Below are 24,188 nucleotides of genomic sequence, written 5' to 3' on the forward strand. Positions count from 1 at the left end.
CTCATTAAATTAGCTTCAAAGAATCAACACTGTTAAAACATTTGTACTACCCAAAGTGATCTACAGATTCAGTGCAATTCCCATTAAATTACCAAGGTCATACTTTGCAGGTCTTGAACAAATAGTTCTGCATTTTGTATGGAATCAGAAAAAATCCCAAATAGCCGACATAATTGTACAAAATACAGATCTGGAGGTATCACACTTTGCCAGACTTTAACCTGTAGTACAAGTCTATAGTGATCAAAATAGCATGGTATTGGCATAATAATAGAGACAGAGACCTGTAGAACAGAATAGAGAATCTAGAGATGAGAACCAGCCTTATGTAGCCATCTGATTTTTGACAGAGCAAATATAAGTCTACACTGGGGAAAAGAATCTCTATGCAATAAATGGTGCTGGGAGAACTGATTAATCATGTGCAAAGGACTTAAACTAGATCTACACTTCTCACCACTTATAAAAATTAATGATGGATAAAAGATTTAAACCTAATTCACAAAACTTATACAAACCCTAGAAGACTGTGTGGGAAAAACCCTTAATCTTATTGGCCTAGGGAAAAAAATTATGAGGAAGACTCCCACTGACAACAGCAACAACAAAAATAAATAAATAGGACTTGATCAAATTAAAGAGTTCCTGCACAGCTAAGGACATGATTTACAAACCAAAAAGACAATCTATCTAATAAGAGAAGGTATTTGCATGCTATTTATCAGACAAAGGGCTGATAACCAGAATCTACAAAGAACTTAAGCAAATCAATTAAAAAAAAAAAAAGCCCATTAAAAAATAGGCAAGAGCCGTGAATAGGAACTTTACTTGCAAAGACAGACTAATGGCCGACAAACACATGAAAAAATGTTTGTCTCTAATCATAAGAAAAATGCAAATCAAAACCACACTGAAATACTAACTCACCTCATAAAGAATGGCTTATATCATAAAATCCCCAAACAACAGATTCTAGTGTGTGTCCAGAGAGAGAGGAACACTTACACAATGTTGGTGGGTCTGCAGACTGGTGTAGTCTCTATGGAAGGCAGTATGGAGATTTTTAAACTGTGAAAAGTAAACCTACTACATAATTTTAGAATCCCTTTACTATTTATTTACCCAAAGGCAAAAAAAGCATTCTGTCATCAAGACTCTTGCACTTGAATGTGTATAACAGCACAGTTCACAATTGCAAAGATGTGGGAAAGACCCAAGTGCTCTTCAATATAGGAATAGGTTAATACATTATGGTAGGTGTATTTATACTGTGGAATATCATTTAGCCATAAAAAACAGAGATTATATATCTCTTGCAATGATCTGGATGGAATAGGATACCATTCTCTTAAGTGAAGTATCACAAAATGAAAAACATCACATGTGCCTGGTACAAAATTGGGACTAGTAGATTAACACCTATATGTTCTTGGGAGAGAAAACCTCATTGAAATTCAAACAATGGTGGAGGAAGGGGAAAGGGAGGTGGTAAATTCTCACCCCATGGGTACATTGCACAAGTATTTGGCATACTACTTGGGAATAGGACATACCTACAAATCGGACTTGAACCTTGTGGTATCTGTTTGCATCCCCACATTAATCTAAAATTCAAGAAAAAAAATTTTCTGTTTCAATTTTTAATGGTAAATATTGATAGAGTACACACACACACAAAATAAAAGGGTTTAGAGACCAAAAAGTTTGAGAACCTCTGATCTAGATGAGAAGCAGGTAACTAAATTATCACATAATTATAATACATTATGACAAATTCTGTGGTAGAAATAAACTGTGGGTGCAGTGGAAACGCAGTAGGAGAAGTATACCCAGCCTAAGGAAGTCCTAGAAGGAGATGGCAGAGTTGGGTAGGAATTATCCAGACAGAGGAGGAAAGGCACTGGGGAGCTATAGAAGGAAGAGAGTTACGGGCTCAGAGATGCTTTTTAGAGATAGCTTACCATGGTAGTTGGGTGGTAAATAAGAGGCTGTTAAACAGAAAAGATAAAATGTGTTTTAAAATATTCAAATGTATTGTTTCAAAATAGCCATAGTCACCAACTGTGGATACTCAATGATGTGTGTTGCCTACCATACCAGGCACTGTAAGATACATACAATAAGTACTATGAGTCCTTTTCCTCAATGAGTCTATCATTTTAATTTTTCTAAAGCATGAGATAAAGGAGTGAGTATGATATATTTTGGGGAAGAGTATAGGGGAAACACTAGGTTTTTAAAATTGGAAAAGGAAAGCATGAACATGAATTTAGTCAGCTGAATTTCACTAAAGGGTATTTGTGACTGTTGCTTTTTAATTGGACAGCTGGATTCTTTGTGATAATGACTGAAGGAGCTTAATAATAATTTATTAAGAAAATGCCTTATTAGACTGGGTTGCTTTAAGTCAACTAGATTTTCCAGCTAAAAAATTTTTACCAATAGTTTGTGAGGTTTTGATATTTTTTTCACTACATATTTTCCAGACTGTTGTGTGGCCTGAAATTTTTTATTCTAAAATATTAATGTCAAGCTCATACACTGGGGCTGGTGGGATTGAACCTGGCCCAGGCCTGCTAAACAATGACAACTACAAAAACAAAAAAATAGCTAGGCGTTCTGGTGGACACCTGTAGTCCCAGCTACTTGGGAGGCTGAGGCAAGAGAATTGCTTGAGCCCAAGAGTTTGAGGTTACTGTGAGCTGTGATGCCACAGCGCTCCATCGAAGGTAATATAGTGAGACTCTGTCTCAAACTAATAATAATAATGATAATAATGTTGAAAAGTAGAATAACTATGTATATATACATATGATTGGTTGGTTATTTTTGTCATTGATTACTAGGTCCATTCTTAAATTTCTTATTTCTTTTAATGTATAACTTAAAACTTTGAAGGATATTATTACAATATGGCCTGTCTTTTAAAATTATGATTGCATGCTAGTATATTAAGTAAATGTGAACCCTCTTATATTCTTTCATCTTAAGAAAAATCAAATAAAGTAGATCAAAAACTAAAATAAATTTTTAAAGGAACTTGTATTTTTTATAAATCATAATAAAACAGCCTAATTTCCCATGCCTTTTCATGGGACATTATGAAGGAAATATAAAGAAATGTACATTCTTTTTCTTATGGAAAAGTTGTTTTTCTTTATTGGATTGCAGTCCTACACTAGATTATATGAATTCTTCTGCTTCTTTGTTTTGAAGTTATCTATTGATGTGTCTGGTTTGGCACCATACAGGAGTCAGAAGGACTGTACTATTTTCACCATTGACGCTACCACCAAACACTGTGGCTAACATTTGGGAATGTTGGTTGAGTGAAAGCATAAAGCACTATAAGAAAAACACTGTCTTTCCCCCCCTTACTGTGTATAGGAGTTGGAGGAGCTTTAGAAAATGACGATCCTTCCAAAATGGTTATGGTGTTGGCGGCTACTAATTTTCCATGGGACATTGATGAAGCTTTGCGAAGGAGATTAGAAAAAAGGATATATATACCACTCCCAACAGGTATGATGCCTTTCTTCAACTATATTTCAAGCCTTTTGTTACTTTCTGGTATTTTTTTCTGTTTATCCAAATCTTTATTATCATTCTCCTTAAACAAAGTTGATGCCATCACAAAATCAATGAGGTAGATGAAAACAGAGACCACAGTACTCTTTTGATATTCCTTACATTTCAGAAATGCTTATATTCAGAGAAATGTCACTGTTAATAAATTTGGTAGCACTTTTAAATTTTACTTATAAACCTCATGAGTCTTTATTAAACATCATTTAAGTGATTAAAGATAAAATTATCTTGGGATCATTTTCACAGTATGCTGCTTTGGAAAATATAATTTCATCCTGTTAATGCATGTTGAAATTTCTGAGTGAATTTTTTTTCTTCCAAATTTTTAAAAATTTATTATTTAATTAATTTTTTTATTATTTCAGCTTACTTTGAGGATTTGAGAATTAGGTTATAATGTTTACATTTGTTAGGTACAGTCCCTCTTATATCCTGCCTCCAAGAGGTGTCCCATATATCCCATTAAGTGGGAGCACAAGACATTATATCCCACATATATCCCATTAATGGGCATAAGACATTGTGCCCATCAAGTGGGAGCACATCCCTTGTTTTTATTTTCAAATAAAATTTACAAATATAGAATTCTACATATCATAAGTATATAATTTGATGAATTTTGACAAATGTATACTTCTGTTTAACTGATACTCTAATCAAGAGATAGAACATTCTATCACCCTACAAAGTTTCTTTGTGCTCCCACCAGTTAATTCAAACCTATTTAGGTATTCACTTTACCTGTTTTTTTATCACCATAGATTAGTTTTGCCTCTTGCTAAACTTCATGTACATATAAATGGAATCACGACAGCATATATTCTCTGTATCTGCCTACTTTTAGTTAAAATAATATTTCTGAGATATATCCGTGTAATTGCATATATTAGCAGCTTATTCTTAGTATGATTACACAATTTGTTTATTCTCCTTTTGATGGGCATTTGTATTATTTGTAGTTTTTGACTATGATGAATAAGGCTATACATCTTGCATAAATCTTTTTATGGATGAATATTTTTGGTTCTTTTGGGTAATACAATAAGAATAGAATAGATGGGTCACAGGGCAGATGTATGTTTAGCTTTGTAAGAAATACCCGAAGTGTTTTCCAGAGTAGTTGTACCACTTTATATTCCCACAATCAATGAATAAGAATTTTAGTAATTCTACATATTTGCCAACATTTGGTATTGTCAGTATTTTAATTGTAGTCATTCTGGTAAATATAAAATGGTATCTCATTATGGTTTTAGTACGTTTTTCTCTGTTAAGTTATAATGCTGAGTACTTTTTCATGTGCTTATGGTCATTGGTATATTTTTGTGTAATGTCTTTAAAAGTCTTTTACCCTGTTTTTAATTTGGGTATGTGTTGTTTCTTTAAAGCTTTATATATGTTTTTCTCAGATGTGTACATTATGAATATTTTCTTCCATTTGTAATTTGCATTTTAATTTTCTCTATGATCTTTTGATAAGTAGAAATTTTTGATTTTAATCAAGTCATCAAGTTTTTCTTCTATGGGTAGTGCTTTTTTTGTCTTAAGAAATTTTTGCTTACCCCATGGATGCAAAGTTTTTTTCCTATATTTTATTTTGGAAACAATATTTGGAGATTTCCTCTTAAATTAATTTTTCTTTTTCTTTTTGGCTGGGCCTGGGCTTGAACCACCACCTCCAGCATATGGGGTCAGCGCCCTATGAGCCACAGGCGCCACCCTTGAATTAATTTTGTATGTATGTGTGTCAGGTAGGGGATTGAGTTCTATTTTCTTTATATGTATATCCAGTTGTTTTACTTTCACTTATTGAAAGAATTTTTCTTGTTGAATTATTTTGGTACCTTTGTTAAAAATTATTTTGCTGTGTATGTTGGGTCTATTTCTGAATGTAATTTTGTTCCATTGATTTTTTTAAAAATAGCTATAAGACTGTTCAAATTAATCTATTTCTTCTTAGGTATACTTTGGTAGCTTGTGTCTTTCAAAGAATGTGTCCATTTCCTCTAAGTTGCCAAATTTATTTGGATTTGACCTAATACAAATATGGAGGCTGGCAAAAGAGTTTATGTGTGGTTGTGGATTTCATTTCTGGTTCTGAAACTTGAAACTGGTAGAGAGGACACTGAGGAAGAGAAGATAAATGTGAAGTGGTGTAAGTAAAGACATACCGTAACCTGTGAGGAAGAGCTGAAATGCATGAGGATAGATTGGAACCCATAAGACCCTTATTTCCTCTTAAGATTTCCAACCAACTTTAATAAATGGGAAGAATAAGCTGGCTAAATGTTTATCTGGCTCGGGAGTCATAAAAGAAAGATGACAGGAGCCAGCAAGAGCTGGAGGCACAAGTGCTGCCCCACACTAACAGGGTGAACCAATAGATAAGTGACAGTATGCATCAACATTCTGAGTTTATTTTTGCCTTTCAAATCTCGCACATAATGATTCATGTGGTCAACACTAATTCAGAGCTATTCAGTGAAGAGGATTTGGGGAAATGAAGTTTCAGCTTAAGTTGGCATAATACAAATCTACACTACCTTATTTTCCTTTTAGGATCTGTAATGATGGCTTATTTTTTGCTTCTAATATTAGTAATTTATTTTATCTCTATTGTTCTTAAGCACTTCTGCTAGAGATTTATCAATATTATTAATCTTTACAAAGGACCAAATTTTTCCTATGGTAATTTTCTTTTTTCTATTTCATTGATTTCTCCTCTCACTTTTATTTTTTCTCCTTTATGCTTTATTCTTTTTCTGAAGTTAGAGACTTAGATTATTGATTATAAACCTTTCTTCTTTTTAAAATGTAAACATTTTAAAGTTATAAATTCCTCATTAAGCACTGCTTTGGCTTCACCCCAGAAATTTTGCTATATCATATTTTTTCTAATATTTTTTAGAAATATTTTCTAAATTTTCTTTTTCTTTCTTTGGCCCTTGGGTTATTTAGAACTGCCTGGTTTATGATCAGATATTTAGAGATTTTCTAGGTATCTATGCTTGATTTCTAATTTAGTTCCATTATACTCAGGCATAGACACTGTAAGATGTAAATTTTTGAACACTTTATGACTCAGCATATAGTACGTCTTGGTGAGTGCTCCAGTTGCAGTTAAATAGAGTGTTTATTCTCTGCTTGTTATAATATTCTATAAATGTCAGTTCCTGATGGTATGGTAATATTCAGTCTTTATAATCCTTGCTAATATTTTCAGTCTTGTTTTTCTATCAACTATTAAGTGTGTTTTATACAAATCTTCAACTGTGACTGGGAACTTGTTTATTTTTCCCTTTAATTCTGTCAGTCTTTGTTTCATACTTTGCTTTGCACATTTTAAAGTTCTTTTATTGAGTACATAAATAATTATCATTATCATATTGTTTTGCTCCTGTTATTATGAAATACCCCTCTTTATTACTGATAATGTACTTTGGCGTGCACTCTGCTTTGAGATCAGTATCGCCTCAGTATCTTTCTTCTGCTTACTGTTTGCATTACGTATTTGCTTCTTTAATTTTCATCCTCTTTATATTTACAGTATAGTTCTTGTAGACAGCATGTAGTTGGGTATGCTATTTAGTCTATCTCTGCTTTTTAATTGGAACATTTACTTTATTTAAATTTAACATGATTATTTATACGGCTATGTTTAAATCTGACCTTTTGCTATTTGTCCTGTTTGTTTCTGGGTACCTCCTTTCCTGATTTTTTTTTTGGGTTAATTGGCTAATTTTTACTATCCATTTTAACGTCATAAGAATTTTGATTATATCTATTTATTTTAATAGTGTCTCTAGTGGTTATAGTATACATAGTTGTATTTAGTTACTTTTTTAATTCTTTTATCTTTTAAATTGTATACCTAAATTAAAAGTGATTTATGCACCACCATTAGAGTACTCTGTTTCTTTATATATTTAACTTTTCCAGAAGAATTTATATTTTCATTTACTTTTGTGTTGCTGGCTGACATCCTTTTGTTTTAGCTAACAGTGTTATAAATAGCAGTCTATTGGTGATAAACTCCCTCAGCTTTTGTTTATCTGGAATGGTCTTTATTTCTTCTTCATCTTTGAAGGGCCATTTTACCTGGTATAACGTTCTTAGTTAATAGACTTTTTCTTTTAGTACTTTGAGTATATTATGCCACACCTTTCTGGCTTATAATGTTTCTAATCAGAAATTTGCTTATAATCTAGTGGATCCACTATACCCTAGTGGATGACAAATACTGTTTCTCTGCCTGCTTTCAAGATTTCTTTTTGTCTTTGAATTTTGTCAATTTGATTATAATGTGTCTCAATTTGTTCTTTGTTATGTTCATCCGACTTGGATTCGGCCTTCCCGAGTCCTAGGATTACAGGCTTGAGCCACCGTGCCCAGCAAGAGCTTCTTGAATTCAGATGTCATTTTTCTTTCTCGTACAGGCATACCTCACTTTATTATATTTTTGTTTATTACACACTGCAGATAATGCTTTTTTTTCAAATTGGAGGTGTGTGGCAACCCTGTGTTGAGCAAGTCTATCAGCACTATTTTTCCAAGAGCTTGTGCTCACTTTGTGTTTCTGTGTCACATTTTGGTAATTCTTGCAATATTTCAAGTGTTTCATTATTGTTATATCTGTTCAGATGATTTGTTTGATCAGTGATCTTTGATATTACTGTTGTAATTGTTCTAGAGTGCCATAAATTGTGCCCATATAAGATAGCAAACTTAAGAAATGTGTATCTTCTGACTGCTCCACTGAATCAACATTCCTCCCTCTCTCTCCTTTTCTGGGGTCTCCCAATTCTCTGAGATTATTGAATTAGGTTGTTTAATAATCTTACGGTAGTTTCTAAGTGGTCAAGTGAAAAGGAAGTATCACACCTCTCTCATGTGAGTTCAAAAGCTAGAAATGAATATGCTTAATGGGGGAGGCATGATAAAATTAGAATGAAAGCTAGAACTTCTGTCTCAAAACAGGCATGTTGTGAACACAAAGGAAAAGTTCTTGAAGGAAATTAAAAGTGCTACTTAGGCTCTGCGCCTGTGGCTCAAGCGGCTAAGATGCCAGCCACATACACCAGAGCTGGTGGGTTCAAATCCAGCCCAGGCCTGCCAAACAACAATGACAACTACAACCAAAAAATAGCCAGGTGTTGTGGCAGGCACCTGTAGCCCCAGCTACTTGGAAGGCTGAGGCAAGAGAATCACTTAAGCCCAGGAGTTGGAGGTTGCTGTGAGCTCTGATGCCACAGCACTCTACCAAGGGCGACAATTTAAGACTCTGTCTCAAAAATTAAAAAAAAAAAAAGTGCTACTGTAGTGAACACATGAATGATAATGAGGCAGAGGGATAGTTTTAACGTGATCTGATAGAAGATCAAACCAGCCACAACATTCTCTTAAGCCAAAGCCTAATCCAGAGCAAGGCCCTAACTCTTCAATTCATTGAAAGCTGAAAGAGATGAGGAAGCTGCAGAAAAAAATTGGAAGCTGGCAGAGGTTGGTTCATGAGGTTTAAGGAAAGAAGCCAGCTCCGTCACCCAGAAGTGCAAGGTAAAGCAGCAAGTGCTGATAGAGAAGCTGTAGCAAGTAATCCAGATGGTCTAGTTAGGATCACTAATGAAGGTGGCTACACTAAACAACAGATTTTTAATGTAGGCACGACAGGCTTGGAAACAGCCTTTTTCCAACAGGTTGGGAAAAGATACCATCTTAGACTGTCGTAGCTAGAGAGAAGTCAGTGCTCAGCTTCAAAGCTTCAGAGGACAGGCTGATTGTCTTATTGGAGCTAATACAGCTGGTGATTTAAAGTTGTCTTTTTGGAGCTAATACAGCTGGTGATTTAAAGTGCTCATTGACCATTCTGAAAGTTCTGGGGCCCTTAACAATTATGCTAAATACTGTGCATGTACTCTATAAATGGAACAGCAAAGCACAGTTTACTAAGTATTTTAAGCCCACTGTGGAGATGTACTGCTTTATACAAAAATTCTTTTCAAAATATTACTGGTGGCCTCTTTGCCTACTTGCCCTGGCACTGGAGCCCCGTCCACTGTCTGTAGCCAATTTATCTTCTTCTGCAAACCTATACCTGCTATGACTCTGTAAACCTACCTTTTTGTTTCTCAGTAAATTTTGTTCTATACCTGCCTTTAAATATATATATATGTATATATATATATATAGTACATACATATATACATATATTTTACTGGTCATTGATGATGTACCTGGTCACTCAAGAGTTCAGATGGGAGATATACAAGGAGATTAATGTTTTCATGCCTGATGCAGCCTGATCAAGGAGTCATTTCGACTTTCAAGTCTTATTATTTAAGAAATACATTTTATACAGCTATACCTGTCACAGACAATGATTCCTCTGATGGATGTGAGCACAGTAAATTGAAAACCTTCTGGAAAGGACTGACTATTCCAGATGTCATTAAGAACATTTGTGATTCATGGGAGGGTGTCAAAACATCAACAGTAAAAGGAGTTTGGAAGAAGTTGATTTCAACTTTCATGGATGACTTTGAGGGGGTTGAGACTTCATTGGAGAGGTAATAATGCAGGTGTGGGACAGCACCCATAGCCCAGTGGGTACGGCACCAGCCACATACACCCAGACTGGCAGGTTCGAACCCGCCCCGGGCCAGCTAAACAACAATGACAACTGCAACCAAAAAATAGCTGGGACATTGTGGCGGGCACCTGTAGTCCCAGCTACTTGGAAGGCTGAGGCAAGAGAATGGCTTAAGTCCAAGAGTTGGAGGTTACTGTGAACTGTGACGCCACGGTCCTCTACTGAGGGCAAAATAGTGAGACTCTGTCTCAAAAATAAAATAAGTAAGTAAATAAATAAATAATGCAGGTGTGGTGGAAATAACAAGAGAACTAGAATTAGTAGTGGATCCTGTAGAGGTGACTCAAATGCTGCAATCCCATGATGAAATTGGAATAGATGAGGATTTGCTTCTTACAAATGAACAAAGTTTCTCAAGATAGAATCTACTCCTGGTAAAGATACTGTGAACATCATTGAAATGACAACAATAAACTTAGTTGATAAAGCAGCATCAAGGTGTGAAAGGATTGACTCCAATTTTGAAAAAAGCTCTACCACGGGTAAGATGCTATCAGATCAGTATCACATGCTACAGAGAAATCTTTCATGAAAGGAAGACTCAGCTGATACAACCAGCTTCACTTTTGCTTATTTCAAGAATCAGTCACAGCCACTCCAAACTTTAGCAATCACTACTTTGATCAGTTAGCAGCCATCAACACTGAGGCATGATTCTCCACCAGGGAAATACTCACTTAAGACTCAGATGACCATTAGCATTTTTTAGCAAGAAGGTATTTTTCTAAATTAAAGTATGAACATTATTTTTTTGGATGTAATACTATTGCATACTTAATAGACTATAATGTAGACATGTCTTTTTATGCACTGAGAAACTTAAAAATCTGTGTGACTTGCTTTATTGTTATATTTGCCTTGTTGCAGTGGTGTGCACCTGAACCTGCACCTGTGCACTGACTCTGAGGTATGCCTGCATTGGGGAAGTCATTGGCCAGGACTTCTTCAAATAAGCTCTCTGTTCCATTCTCACCCTATTTCCTTCTGGAATTTTAACCATATATATATTGGCCTATTTTCTGGCATCTCATAAATTTCTTAGTCTTTTTTTACTTATTCATCCTTTTTTCTTTCTTTGATTTGATTTCGTGTGACGTGTGTTTGAGTTCACCGATTCTTCTACTTGATCAAGACTTCTATGGATCCCCTTTCATGAATTTTTTCATTTAGTTACTATATTCTTTAGCCCCAAAATTTCTCTTTGGTTCTTTATTAATGCTTCTTTTGAAGTCTTATTTCATTCATGCATTGTTTGATTTCATTTAGTTGTTATTCTGTGTTCTCTTTTATAACACTGAGATTCTTTGATGATTATTTTGAATTGTTTGACAGGGAATTCATAGCTTCGTTTTTTAAATATGGTTCCTAGAGATTAATTTTTTTTCCTTTGTTTAGGCCATGTTTCTCTGTTTCTTCATACACCTTTTTATTTTTGCTGTGATTTGTGCATTTGAAAGAACAGCTCCATGTTTCAGTTTTTATGGACTGGCTTTGTACAGGAAAAGACCTTCACGTGTCATTCTGGCAAGAGAGTCTGAGGGTCTCTCCAACATTTCGTAGGGATGCCACCTCTTTGGGGCTTGTATATGTTATTTTTCAAGTACAGAAGGTTGCTGATTTCTCTTTTAGGAGCTGGTAGTCTGTTGCTCCCTCTGGTGTCTGTCTGTAATACTATAGGATCTCTGGTGCTGCAACAAGTGCTTAACTTTCTTTTGTTCTTTGTAGCCCCCCAGGCCTTCAAGGTATGCCAGTTCAGTGCTGTATCTCAAGTGAGGAAGAAGTCAATCCCTTGGACAGTCTTCTGAAAGGGCAGAACATTAGACATATTTCCCACTCTTCTCTTTCCTTCCTGAGTGAGAACCTACAAGCTGAATACTTTCTCCCAATCATATGGAATTGTACCAACTTTTGTCTGTTGTATTGTAAGTTGCTAGTGCTACACAAGCTACTGAGCTCTCTTTTGTATGCCTGCTCCAAGTCTGGCAAGACAGGAAGCAGTCCCTTGGGCAGCCCTCTGAAGAGCTGGAATGTTGGATGTACACTCTACTTTTTTCTTTCTCTTTCTATCCCAAGGACGAAGCTGTGAGTTGGGCTTTTCCTCCCAGTCACATGATTATGTGCTGGCTTAAGGAATGGGCTGACTAAGTTGAAATGAAATGGCTTTTCTTACCCATTTTAGTGCAGCCCTAGGCTTTGAACTTGCCTGTGGTGCTCTGACTTCCTAACTGGTTTCTGGAATTCTCAGAAAGGCTTTTCAAAGTGTATATTGTTCTTAAGCCATTGTTTCTATGGGGGAACCTCTATAGGAAGTCTGCAGCTTTCTATTCTTCTATCTTGCTGATGTCATGTTTGGCCATCATTGTTTTTTGATATGAGGTCAGCTACCATTCATGTGGTTTACTTGTACATAATGTGTCTTTTTCCTAACAGGCTGCTTTTTTTTTAAAATCAGCTATATTGAGGAATAATGTATATACAATAAACTTTATCCATTTAAAATTTAGTGAGTTTAAACAATAAATCAACACCACAGTCAAGATGGAGACCGTATCTTTTATCCTCAAAAGAATTTTGTGCCCCATTGTAATCCATCCTTCTCTTTTCTCTCTTCCCTCAGACACCCACTGATCTGATTTTTGTCAGTATAGATAATTTTGAATTTTATATAAATAGAATCACACAGTATGTAATATTTTATGCCTGTCTTCTTTCCCTCAGCCTGATTTTGAATTTCATCTATATTTTTTGTTATTTTGTCTGGGTAAATAGTAGTCCATTATATGAATACACCAGAGATTGTTTATCTGTTCTCTTATTGATGAATATTTGGACTGTTCCTAGTTTGGGGCTGTTGTGAACAAAGCTGCTATGAACATTTATGTTCAAGTGTTTGTGTGGTCATAAGTTTCCATTTCTGTTGGATAGATACCTATATGTGAACTGATGGGGCATGTATTGGTATATGTTTATAGAAAACAAATTGGCATTTTCTTGGGTGGTTGCCTTCTATTCTTGCTTTTAAAATACACTATATTTGATTTATCTTTGTGTTTGAAAGTTTGACCATGTTATACCTCTTCAGATTTTCCTTTTATATGTCCTGCATTTACATTGGACATGGTCATATTGTTACACAGGTCACTGGGACTCTTAAATTTTTTTTCAGTTTTTTTCTTTCCATTCTTCAGGTTGGGTAATTTTATTCATCTGTCTTCATGTTCACTGACCCTTTCTACTGCAATCTCATGTTTGCTTTTAAACCTGTCCAGTGAACTTTTCATTCCAGATACAATATTTTGCAAATCTAACATTTCCATTGGGTTACTGTTTATAGTTTTCATTACTTTGCTGGGATTCCTCATTGGCTCATTCATTTTTTGTCTCTCTTTTCCTTTAACTCTTTGATATTCTTCCCTTCAGAAGGTGAGACTTACTTCCCCTCCTTTTGTATATGGGTTGGACTTAGTGATTTGCTTCTAAAGTATAGAATGTGGCAGAAGTGCCGCTAAATGATTTCTAAGACTAGATTCTAATTTCTCCTTGGCTCTCTCTCACTTGGATTATTTGCTTTTGGGGAAGCCAGCTGCTATGCCACTAGGACACTCTAATAGCCTATGGATAAGCCCACATGGGAAGGAACTGAACTCTTCTACCAATAGCCAGCACCATTTTTCCAGTCATTGAGTGAGCTACTTTTGGATGTCTGGAATCCTGGATCATGTGTTTACTACAACTTCATGAGAGAACCAATAGGATAGTATATGTACAGAGAAAGAGATTGCTTTTAGGGAGCTGGCTCACACAATTGTAGACACTTACTAGCCCCAAAGCTGCACAGTGAAGTGGCAAATAGAGACCCAAGAAAGCCTGTTATTGCAGTTCAAGTCCAAAGGCTGTTAGATTGGAGAGACAGGAAGAACTGATGTTTTGGTTGAAGTCTGAAAGCCAACTGCTAGGAGAATTCCCTCTTCCTGGGGAAGGTCAGTCTTTTATTTTATTCAGACTTTCAGCTAATTAGATGAGACCCACTCATGTTAGGGAGAGTAATCTGCTTTTTGCAGAGTCCACTAGCTTAAATGTTAATCTCATCCAAAAACTTCCTCATAGAAACGTTCAGAATAACATTTGACCAAATGTCTGGATGCCATAGTTCAGCCAAGCCGAGGTATAACATTACCCCCCATAGATCCTGAGCTGCTTTTAAATTCTTGGTGCACAGAAACTGTGAGAATAATTTGTTGTTCTAAGCCTCTAAGTTTTAGGATATCCTAAGTTTTATCTGAAGTTTTAGGATAATTTTTTCAGATATAGATAATTAGTATATGCTTTATAGATTGTGTCAGCTAACTCTAACATTTGAATCATTTGTTTCTATTGGCCACTTTTTAATTTTCTTGATTATGGGTTACATTTTTCTGCATCTTCACAGGTCCATTAATTTTTATTGCATCCTCTACCTTGTACGAAGTGTGAGTTATGTTGTTTTCCTTTAAAGTGTATTCTGGCAATCATTCAGATTCCTGCCAGAGCTAGGAAAACTTACAATTCTCTGCTGCCTGTTAACTAGTACATGAAAACAGTTGCCTCTTGTATTTTATCTCATTGTATAGTTGTTAACCATATCAGGGCAAATCTGATAGCAATTATTGTATCCTGTCTAGAAGGGGAAGCCTCACCTTTGAATTTCAAAATTAATTTAACATATTTATTGGTTATTTTTGTGACTAGACCTCAAAACTGTACAACATAATTAATTGATGGGTTTTTAGCTCACAGATTCCATCTTATATTTTTTTTCTGGCTGTTACTCCGTAGGCTATTAATTTTACTCTTGCTACTTAAAAAGAAAACTTTTCTTTTTCTTAAAATAGTGCTTAATTTACATATTGAGCTCATAAGACAGGGAATTACCAGAAGATGGGATATGTAGTGAGAAGGGAGGATAAATTGGGAATGGCTAGTGTGTCTAAACATTTATAGTTAGAGAGAATGAACAGTATTTGATAGCACAACAAAGTGACTATAATCAACAGTAAGTTAGGGTATAATTTAAAGCATCTGGAAGAGTAGAATTGGAATGTTTCTAACACAAAGGAATGTAAGTACCTGAAGGAATGAATACCCCAGCTACCCTGACTTTATTAATTGACACCATATGCCTATATCAAAACATCCATGACCCTATAAAGATATGTAACTATCATGTACCTATAACAATTAAAAAGTAAACATAAAAGAACTTCTAAACAAATTAGAATTAGAACTTCACTCTGTCACTTTCTCTTTTATCTGTATTAATTCATTAATAAGTGTTTATTTAGCTCTTTGCTATCTGAAAGACATTTATTAGGTACCATGGGCATATAAGGATAAATAATGTATGAACTTTGTCATTAGAAAACTTCCTTAGAAGGCAGAAGCATATACTTAACCTCACTGCAATAAAAGCAATGGGATGTGTGATATCAGAGCTCTACACAGTGTTTTTGGAGTGGAGAGAGGAATAATAAATTCTGACTGGCATGCTCAGAGGACACTTCATGGAGGAAGTTGCATTTTAACTGAATTTTCATGGAGAAGAACAGAAACAAAGGCAAGGATGCTTAAAGATGAACAGATAGCTAGCTCTGTGGCTAGAGCATCTAGTAGGGTAAACGGATCTGGGAGAGCGAGAACAATAAAGAAGATGTGGAAAAATGAGAGACCCAAAAGAATGGTTTGGAAATCCAGGGTAAAATCAATGGAAAGAGAAAGAGAGTATATTAAAATAAAAAAAAGGAAGGACTTTTTTTTTGTTTTTGAGGCAAGAGTTTCATTATGTCGCCCTCCGAAGAATGCCATGGCGTCACAGCTCACAGCAACCTCAAACTCTTGGTTGGGCTTAAGCAATTCTCTTGTTTCAGCCTCCCAAGTAGCTGGGATTACAGGCACCTGCCACAATGCCCAGCTATTTTGTTGTTGTTGTTGCAGTTGTCGTCGTTTTAGCTGGCCCAGGCCAGGTTTGAACCTACCAGCCTCAATGTATGTGGCCAGCGCCTTACCCACTGAGCTACAGGTGCTGCCAGAGAAGAACGTTTCATGAATAAAAGCAATTGAGAACAAGACTTTTTTATTTAGAAAAGGCAAGAAATACAAGAATGAGAAGAAATGGAGGAAACAAGAAAACCCACCCAGTGTGCATCTTTATGTAATTTATATAAAGAAAATGCATATTTCTTCGAGATTGAGAATTAAAACTTGGTGGCAAGAAAAGTCAATGTGTCACTTACTCTTGATGTTTAACAAACCATTCCAAAATTTAGTGGAACAAAGTGATTGTATTATCGTGCTCATGTCAGATGGGGCCACAGCAGGGATAACTTGTGTCTATTCCATGATGCCAAGGGTCAGAGCTAGGGCTAACTCCACAGATGGCTGTGGGATCCTCTGGAACATCTTCATTCACATGTCTTGGACCTCAGCTGGGACTGTCTTTCTAGAGTAACTATGAGTTACTTGTGGCCATTCCATGTGGCCCTGTTATACATGGTAGCTCAGAGCTTCACATGTACTTGTTCCACTGGGGACGGTGAAAGCTGCACTGCATTTTATGATGTGACCTTAGAGGTTATATAGTGTCACTTCTGCCATACTCTGGGTTTAAGTATTCACAAGCCAGCCCAGATTCAAGAGGAGGGGAACTAGGTTGCCTTTGGGTAGGGGAGTAGTCAGGTCACTTTGTAGAAGGGGGTGTGGACCAGAGGTACTGTCACAGCCATCTTGGTAAGTACAATCTATTATAGTCAACAGAAGGCACAAGTGGAACTCTAATGTCCTTCTTATAATACTAATGTCCTTCTTATAATACATGTATTACTCTAATGTCTCTTCTCACTTTAAACATCTAAATTATGGCAGCAGCTACCTCAGCTCCACACATTATGTGTCCTGTCTGGGTCTGTTTTCATTTATCAGTATTCTGTCATGTTTTCCTACCCTTCTCTTCCATTCTGGAATGTGCGTGCTGCTGCCGCTTCTGTGTCATCATCTGTGGTGCTCCCGTCTCCCAGATTGTTCATTCCTCCCTTCTGTTCACATTTTATTTACTTTTCAGAGCTGACTTTAAAGTGTGACTACTCCATGCAGTCTTCTCCCGCTGGCCTTTCTCATCATGTGGCCTTCACTTCCCTGGGTGTGTTTCTTCTGTGTCTGTGCTGTCCCAGACGCCTATCAGTAGAAGGGACACTGGGTTTCCCCCTCTCCTCATAGTCCTGTTTAGTGATTGGTGGTAGGGAGGCAGTGAACATTTATTCAGTGCCAACTATGGGCCAGGCCTTACATGTATTATTAATAATTCATTTAACTCTCACAATAGTCTTTAGGAGGTAGGTTTTGTTCTTATCTTTGTTTTACAGATGAGGAAACTGAGGCACCCAGAGGTTAATTTCTCAGAACAGACATGAGTGCAGGAAGTCTGGCCCCTAAGTGCACACTCATTATTCACCATACTGGATTGCATAGTGTGCTCAAGGAGAGTTGTGTGAGAAGGGTTTGAGTCTTCTAATGGTGTTTATGTAAACTTACAGTGCATGTGATAACACTTCTGTCATATAATATTGGCATTTCTTTACACTATTATCAATAACACTAATCTCTTGTTATCTTTTCATGAAATTATTAAATATCATTAATTGTTTTAATAGAGCTGATAAATCTTTCTTAGAATCGTCTAATAGGCTAAATACTGTGGCTCATGGTGATAACCCTGGCACTCTGGGAGGCCAAGGCAAGGTAGATCACCTGAACTCAGGAGTTTGAGACCATCCTGAGCAAAAACAAGACCTTGTCTCTTCAAAAAAGAAGACAAACTGGCAGGGCATTGTGGCGGGCACCTGGAGTCCCAGCTGCTGGCTGAGGCAAGAGGATCACTTTGCCCAACAGTTTGAGGTTGCTGTGAGCTATGATGCCACGACACTCAACCCAGAGTGTCAGAGTGAAACTCTGACTCCAAAAAAAATTCTTCTAATGAATTACTGATATCAGTACTGCTGGAAGTTAATTGCCCCTCAAATCAAATCATAGTTATTAGGGAAAAGGAGGATGGGATACTTTGCACTAAGCTTCAGTACCACTAGGTCCTTGCTTATGAACAGGTTTATATTTCAAAGTTCACTTTAAGTTGGCTGTCTAGAAGTTCATTTCTGTGGGAGAATACATTGTATTAAATTTGGTATTTAGGTTCTTAGGCCTGGCAGTAAAAGATTTAATTTATAAATACAGTTGTATTCTAACATTAGGCCTATAATAATGAGTATGTATTCATACTCCCTCACCGACACTTGTTCACCTGCAGTGTGTGAAGCGCTGTGTAACAGTGCTCTTGTGTTAAATTGGCAGTTTTACTTGGGCATCAGGAATACAACCACCTTCTCTTGCAGTAGGCATAGGAGCTACCTACCCTCTCCTTGTCTTGCCCCCACCCCTCTTGACATCTACCTGAGTGGATGGCTTCTTTAAACTCTAAACCACCTGTTTACCAGGCATGCTCCCTGTAAACTGTACAGTTGGGTCTGTTGTCTGGGGTAAAGGCCAGGGGGTTTCCAAGACTAAGGAGTTTTTATGATAAAAGTTTTCTAGAAACTTTTATTTTTATAAGTTATTTTTTCTAGAAATTCCAAATAATGCCTCCTTGCTTCTTTTTCCACTGCTCTTGAATTTCTTTGTCTCACTTTGTGTTTGTGTGTGAAATGTAACTCGGGCACAGAATCGTTCATTAAATGTTCAGTTTAACCGTTTGTTCAGTTGGCAAAGCAGACAGCCGTGTAACCAGCTGTGAAACAAGAAGTGGAGCAACATCAGAGCCCGGCAGCTCCCTGGTGTGCTCCCGCCCAGCCCAGCTCCCTTCTTGCCTTCTGCTGGCAATTGCTGTAGTTTCTTGCCTTTCCTTATAATTTTAAACTTCCCATAAATGAAGCTGTACTAATTGTGTTCATTTGTATCTTGCTTTTCTTGCTCTATATATTTTTAAGATTCATCTATGTTTGCTTATATAGATGCATTTAATTTTTGTTCCAATATCTCATTGTATATGTTTGCTAGGGCTGTCATAAACAAATACCAAAGACTAGGTGGCTTAAACAGCAGAAATTAAATTTTCTCCCAGTTCTAGAGACTGGGAGTTGAAGGTCAAGGTGTGAGTAGGGTTGGTTTCATTCTGGGGACTCTCCCCTTGGTTTGTGTATAGCCATCTTGTTCCAGTGTCTTCATGTGGTCTTCCCATTATGTGTGTGGGTGTCCTGACCTCTTCTGAGGACACCAGTCACATTAGATTTGAGCTCATCCATGTGACTTCATTTTGCCGTAATTACCTCTTTAACAGCCCTATCTCTAAAGGTGGTTACATTCTGAAGTATCAGGGACTAGAACTTTAACATGAGAATTTTGGGAGACATGATTCAACCCATAGCATCCATTAAGTCATATACCACAACTTATCCATCATATTATTTGATAGATAATTTGATTTTTTCCTATTTTAGGCTATGATGAGCAATGCTACTGTGAACATTCTTATATTTGCATAATATAAATGCAAAGTTATATTGCATTGCACTCAGTTAAAGTGCCTGAGTTTCTTTAGACCAAAGATGGAGCATTCCATCCTAGGAGTGAACTGCTAGGTTACATTGCATAGCTGCAGCATTAATTGATTAATCCAGTATGTTTTGCAATGTGGCTGTTCCAATTTACACTCCTACCAGTATATGCCAGTTCCTATTGTTTCATATTTTTCTAACACCTGGTATTTCCAGGCTTTTAAATTTATACCAGTATTCTGGTATGCAGTGCTATCTTATTGTGGCTTATGTTGCATTTCCAAAGCATTTGAACATCTTTTGTGTATTGTCTATTTGGATTTTATAATACATCTGTTCAGGTCTTTTCCTGATTTGTTCTTACTGATGTACAGGAATTCTAAATACACTAGATGTAAGCCTTCTGTTATTTACGTATGTTATAACTATCTTCTCAAACTCTGTAGCTTGTTTTTACTGTATTTACATTGTCTTTTGATGAATAGAAGTTTCTCATTTTAATGTGGTCAGATTATCAGTCTTTTCCTTTATGGGTGATTTTTGAACATACTTTATCTAAAGGATACTTCTATGGGGCCATTAAGATATTCTATAGGTTATTTTGCAAAATATTTATAATTTTACACTTTATATTTAGATGGCACTGATTTTTATATACAGTATGAGGTAGGACCTGATTTAATTTTTTCCCTGTGAATAATCAGTTGTTCTGGCATTATTAATTAGACACTCCTTTCCCCCGTTTCCACCTCCGTTCATAGCATATGCTCTCATCTGCTTCTAGGTACTTTACTCTGTATTATTGATCTGTTGTCTATCTCCACAACTGTGAATTGAATTATGTTACTTTGTAATAAGTCTTAAAATCTGATAGAGCAGTTCCTCCAACCTTGCTGTTGCACTTCCCGGGCTTCTTGGAGGTTCTTGGTTCTTAACATTTCGGTAAACATTTTATTATCTACCTGTCAGGTTCCACAGATCGACTTGTTAGGAGGATCTTAACTGGAACACGTTGGCTCTGTAAGATCAGTTGAGGGAGAATTGTCAGTGTCAGGAAAGACAAAATAAAGGAAACAAAAAATAAACAGTAGGGAGGTAACTGAGACTTGGTAACTAGATACAGTAAGTGATGGTTTATAAAAGTTATAAAGGCCTGTTGCAAATGTGGAAATTTTACTTTGAATTATTTATTAGATGATACCAATGTACCAATGTTAAATTTCTTTATGAGGGTGATAAGTGTATGTATACCTTTGTTCTTAGACAATACATGCTAAAGAATTACAGTAAAATGTTGTGATGCTCTCAAATCAAAAGGGGGGGGCAGCTAGAGTGATAATGACAAAGTGTTAACAATTGACAAACTCACTGAAAGGTACATGAGTCTTCATTGTTTTTTTTTTCCTGTAAATTAAAAACTATTCTAAATAAAAGTTGAAGAAAGTTAAATTTCATTATATGTCTCAAAAAATAGTAGAGAGCCAGTAAACTAGTAATACATTATCTTAGTGTGCTGTGTTAAACAGACTTGCCAGTAAAAGCAATAATAGAACAGCACACATGATTGTTTTTTTGGAGACAGAGTCTCCCTATGTCACCCTAGGTAGAGTGCTGTGGCATAATAGCTCACAGTAACCTCCAGCTCTTGGACTTAAGCGATTCTCTTGCCTCAGCCTCCCAAGTAGGTGGGACTACAGGTGCCTGCCACAATGCCTGCTATTTTTTTTTGTTGTTGTTGTAGTTGTCATTGTTGTTTGGCAGGCCCGGGCCAGGTTCAAACCCGCCACCTCCACTGTATGTGGTCGGCACCCTAACCACTGAGCTATGGGCACTGAGCCCATGATCAATTATTTTAAAAACTCTCTAGTGTGAACTTACTGGACACACCTTGAAATCATGCTGGAAGAGCAAATATGTATGGGCTGGCTCTTCGAGTGAAAGATGCATTAATGAAGTAGGGTTTTTTGTTTGTTTGGTTTTTGCCAGTTGCTTATTTCCAGTAATTTTTTTTAAGCTACTGATAAGAGTTCTGGAAATCTGTATTATGCTTAAAAGTGAGCCGAGTAATTCATACACAGGAGTTATACTCAATGAAGTCTAGTTTTGTAAAACTAAGCTAAATATTTTTTATAAGAACCATTTCTAGTACTTGAACACTAATGTTTGTATTTCTCATAAAGGATCTCAAATCCTTTGTTTTCACAGCTCGTGTTCTCACAGTCTATGACAAAATTTCTTAAGTTCTGTTTCGGTTTTTAGTATTACAGCAAAGGCATATAGGAAGGTAACTGATTCTTGAATCATGCAGTGAGTTGGTAATACTAATGGGCTCACAGTTATTGACTTTCTGCATTGGTCTCTTTCTTTTCCTGATGGTTAATATGTTTAACGTATATGATTTTGGAATGTATTATAAGTAAAACGTGTAATACAACAAAAAAATCTTCCAACAGCAAAAGGAAGAGCTGAGCTTCTGAAGATCAATCTTCGTGAGGTCGAATTAGATCCTGACATCCAGCTGGAAGATATAGCAGAGAAGATTGAGGGCTACTCTGGTGCTGACATAACTAATGTTTGCAGGTATTTTTTTCTAATGATCTATGATCTTATATGTTAATTATAGACTTAGCAGGAGGCTCAGCCTGAAAGTCAGTGCAGTTAGTTAGCTCTTGACATAAAAGCAGCTACTTATTTCTTTGAAATGATTTCCCCTTTGTCTTGACTTTTTTCTGTATAACTTCATTGGTCATTGATGTTTTTGATATTTTGATTTTTAAGAAGTTGTTGTGTCTAACTTGGTAATAATGACTTAGACAACCGAAGTTAATTTAGCTCTATGTTGGAGCCTAACTGCATTGATAGAAAGTAGTGTCATTTTGGTTGGGATTATTTGAGGACATGCAGATAAAGTTGATCAGTTTAATTGTGGAAGATATATATACAAGTACAGGCACACATACATTTTAAAATTTCTCTTCTAATTTAGTGACATTTTTAGACAATTCGTATTACTCAGTGAAGAGGATTTTTTTTCATTTAGCTCTTATTTTTCTAACTATATGTAAAATTGACTTCAGTAGCCTTCCTTTAAAGCTGCAACATCTTTCTCCCACTTTTTCTGCTAGTTATTTTTACTATGCACATCTAAGTTTAGTGGCACACAAGTTCACAATAATTTCTACTGTCATTATATTAAGACATCTAAAATTTGAAATTTTGGTTCCTTGGCATTCTTAAAAGCTTTTTTGTGATCATGAATCATCCATTTCTTCCAGACCTTCATATTTATTTATAGTTGGTCAAGTAGAGCTGAAAATGCAACCAGAAGCCAGAGTTTATACCTTTACTTGCCAAAAATAATCAGTGTAGGGAATTTCATGTCCCTATGTATGGATATAATCATGTTCCAGAGAAAGGGGTTCCTGGTTTTACCCTTCTAATTGGGCTGAAGACAGACTGATCTATGGTTGGAATTACCTTAACGTTAGCCATATGTTCATTTCCCAATGTACTATTCCATAGTTCACAGTTCATCTTCAGTTTCCTAAACATCTTGGTTTGTCTTTGAAGAACAGATGAGAAAGAGAAAATCAGGGCTATCTGAGCTCAACCTAGGCTTTTAGGATTCATTAACTATAGGTTTCATGTTTTAAGTTCTTTGATTTCTGTTTTGACTTCTCCTAAACCCTTAGGACGTCTCTTAAGTAGAAAATTCTAAGTAGCAGCATAAAAATGCATAAAATAGTCTTGTGTTTTCCTGTAAATTTTTTACAATTGAAAGTGTTTAAAATATTTGTGAAAATTACTATTGATTGATTTTTGGTGTATTTTTAGGGATGCCTCTTTAATGGCAATGAGACGACGAATCAATGGCTTAAGTCCAGAAGAGATCCGTGCACTTTCTAAAGAAGAACTTCAGATGCCAGTTACCAAAGGAGACTTTGAATTGGCTCTTAAGAAAATTGCTAAGTCTGTCTCTGCTGCAGACTTGGAGAAATATGAAAAATGGATGGTTGAATTCGGATCTGCCTGAAGTTCTGTCAGCTCTTTCATTTCTAGTATTATCGTTTATAAAATGTGAAGAAATTCCTGCAATTGTTTTTTTAAAACATGTTTGGAATTTTTCATTGGAAAGATTTTCACTTAAAGGAAAAAAAAAGTCTAAAACCACAAAGAATACTAAATATAGTTGAGACATAAGAAAAGCTATGTAGAGTCTCATGCCCCACCCCCAAGCTTTGTGCTGGTATTCCACAGACTCATGTACTAGTATTACACACCAAACTGTCTATCAGGGAGGCTGAAGAAAGTAAGCACTGTGCTATTTTAGGAACCTGTTTACAGAAGATGTAGAAGGACCTCTATTTCTCACTTACGTT

The 24,188-nt window shown here is 36.1% G+C and overlaps 1 protein-coding gene across 3 annotated transcripts in view; it reads left to right on the forward strand.

The window, feature by feature from the left end:
* KATNAL1 (katanin catalytic subunit A1 like 1) overlaps positions 1 to 23,909 on the forward strand; it is a 130,837-nt gene extending 106,928 nt beyond the window's left edge. For all 3 annotated transcript variants that reach the window (XM_023517752.1, XM_003797607.3, XM_023517751.1), the window contains exons 9-11: positions 3,388 to 3,522; positions 22,263 to 22,389; positions 23,644 to 23,909. In XM_023517752.1, the coding sequence (XP_023373520.1) occupies positions 3,388 to 3,522; positions 22,263 to 22,389; positions 23,644 to 23,842 (461 nt within the window). In that variant the 3' untranslated portion in view covers positions 23,843 to 23,909. The remainder of the gene's footprint in view (positions 1 to 3,387; positions 3,523 to 22,262; positions 22,390 to 23,643) is intronic.
* The last annotated feature ends 279 nt before the right edge of the window (positions 23,910 to 24,188 follow it).

Source organism: Otolemur garnettii, unplaced genomic scaffold (assembly GCF_000181295.1).
Source record: "Otolemur garnettii isolate 467f Iridium unplaced genomic scaffold, OtoGar3 scaffold00120, whole genome shotgun sequence".
NCBI lineage: Eukaryota > Metazoa > Chordata > Mammalia > Primates > Galagidae > Otolemur > Otolemur garnettii.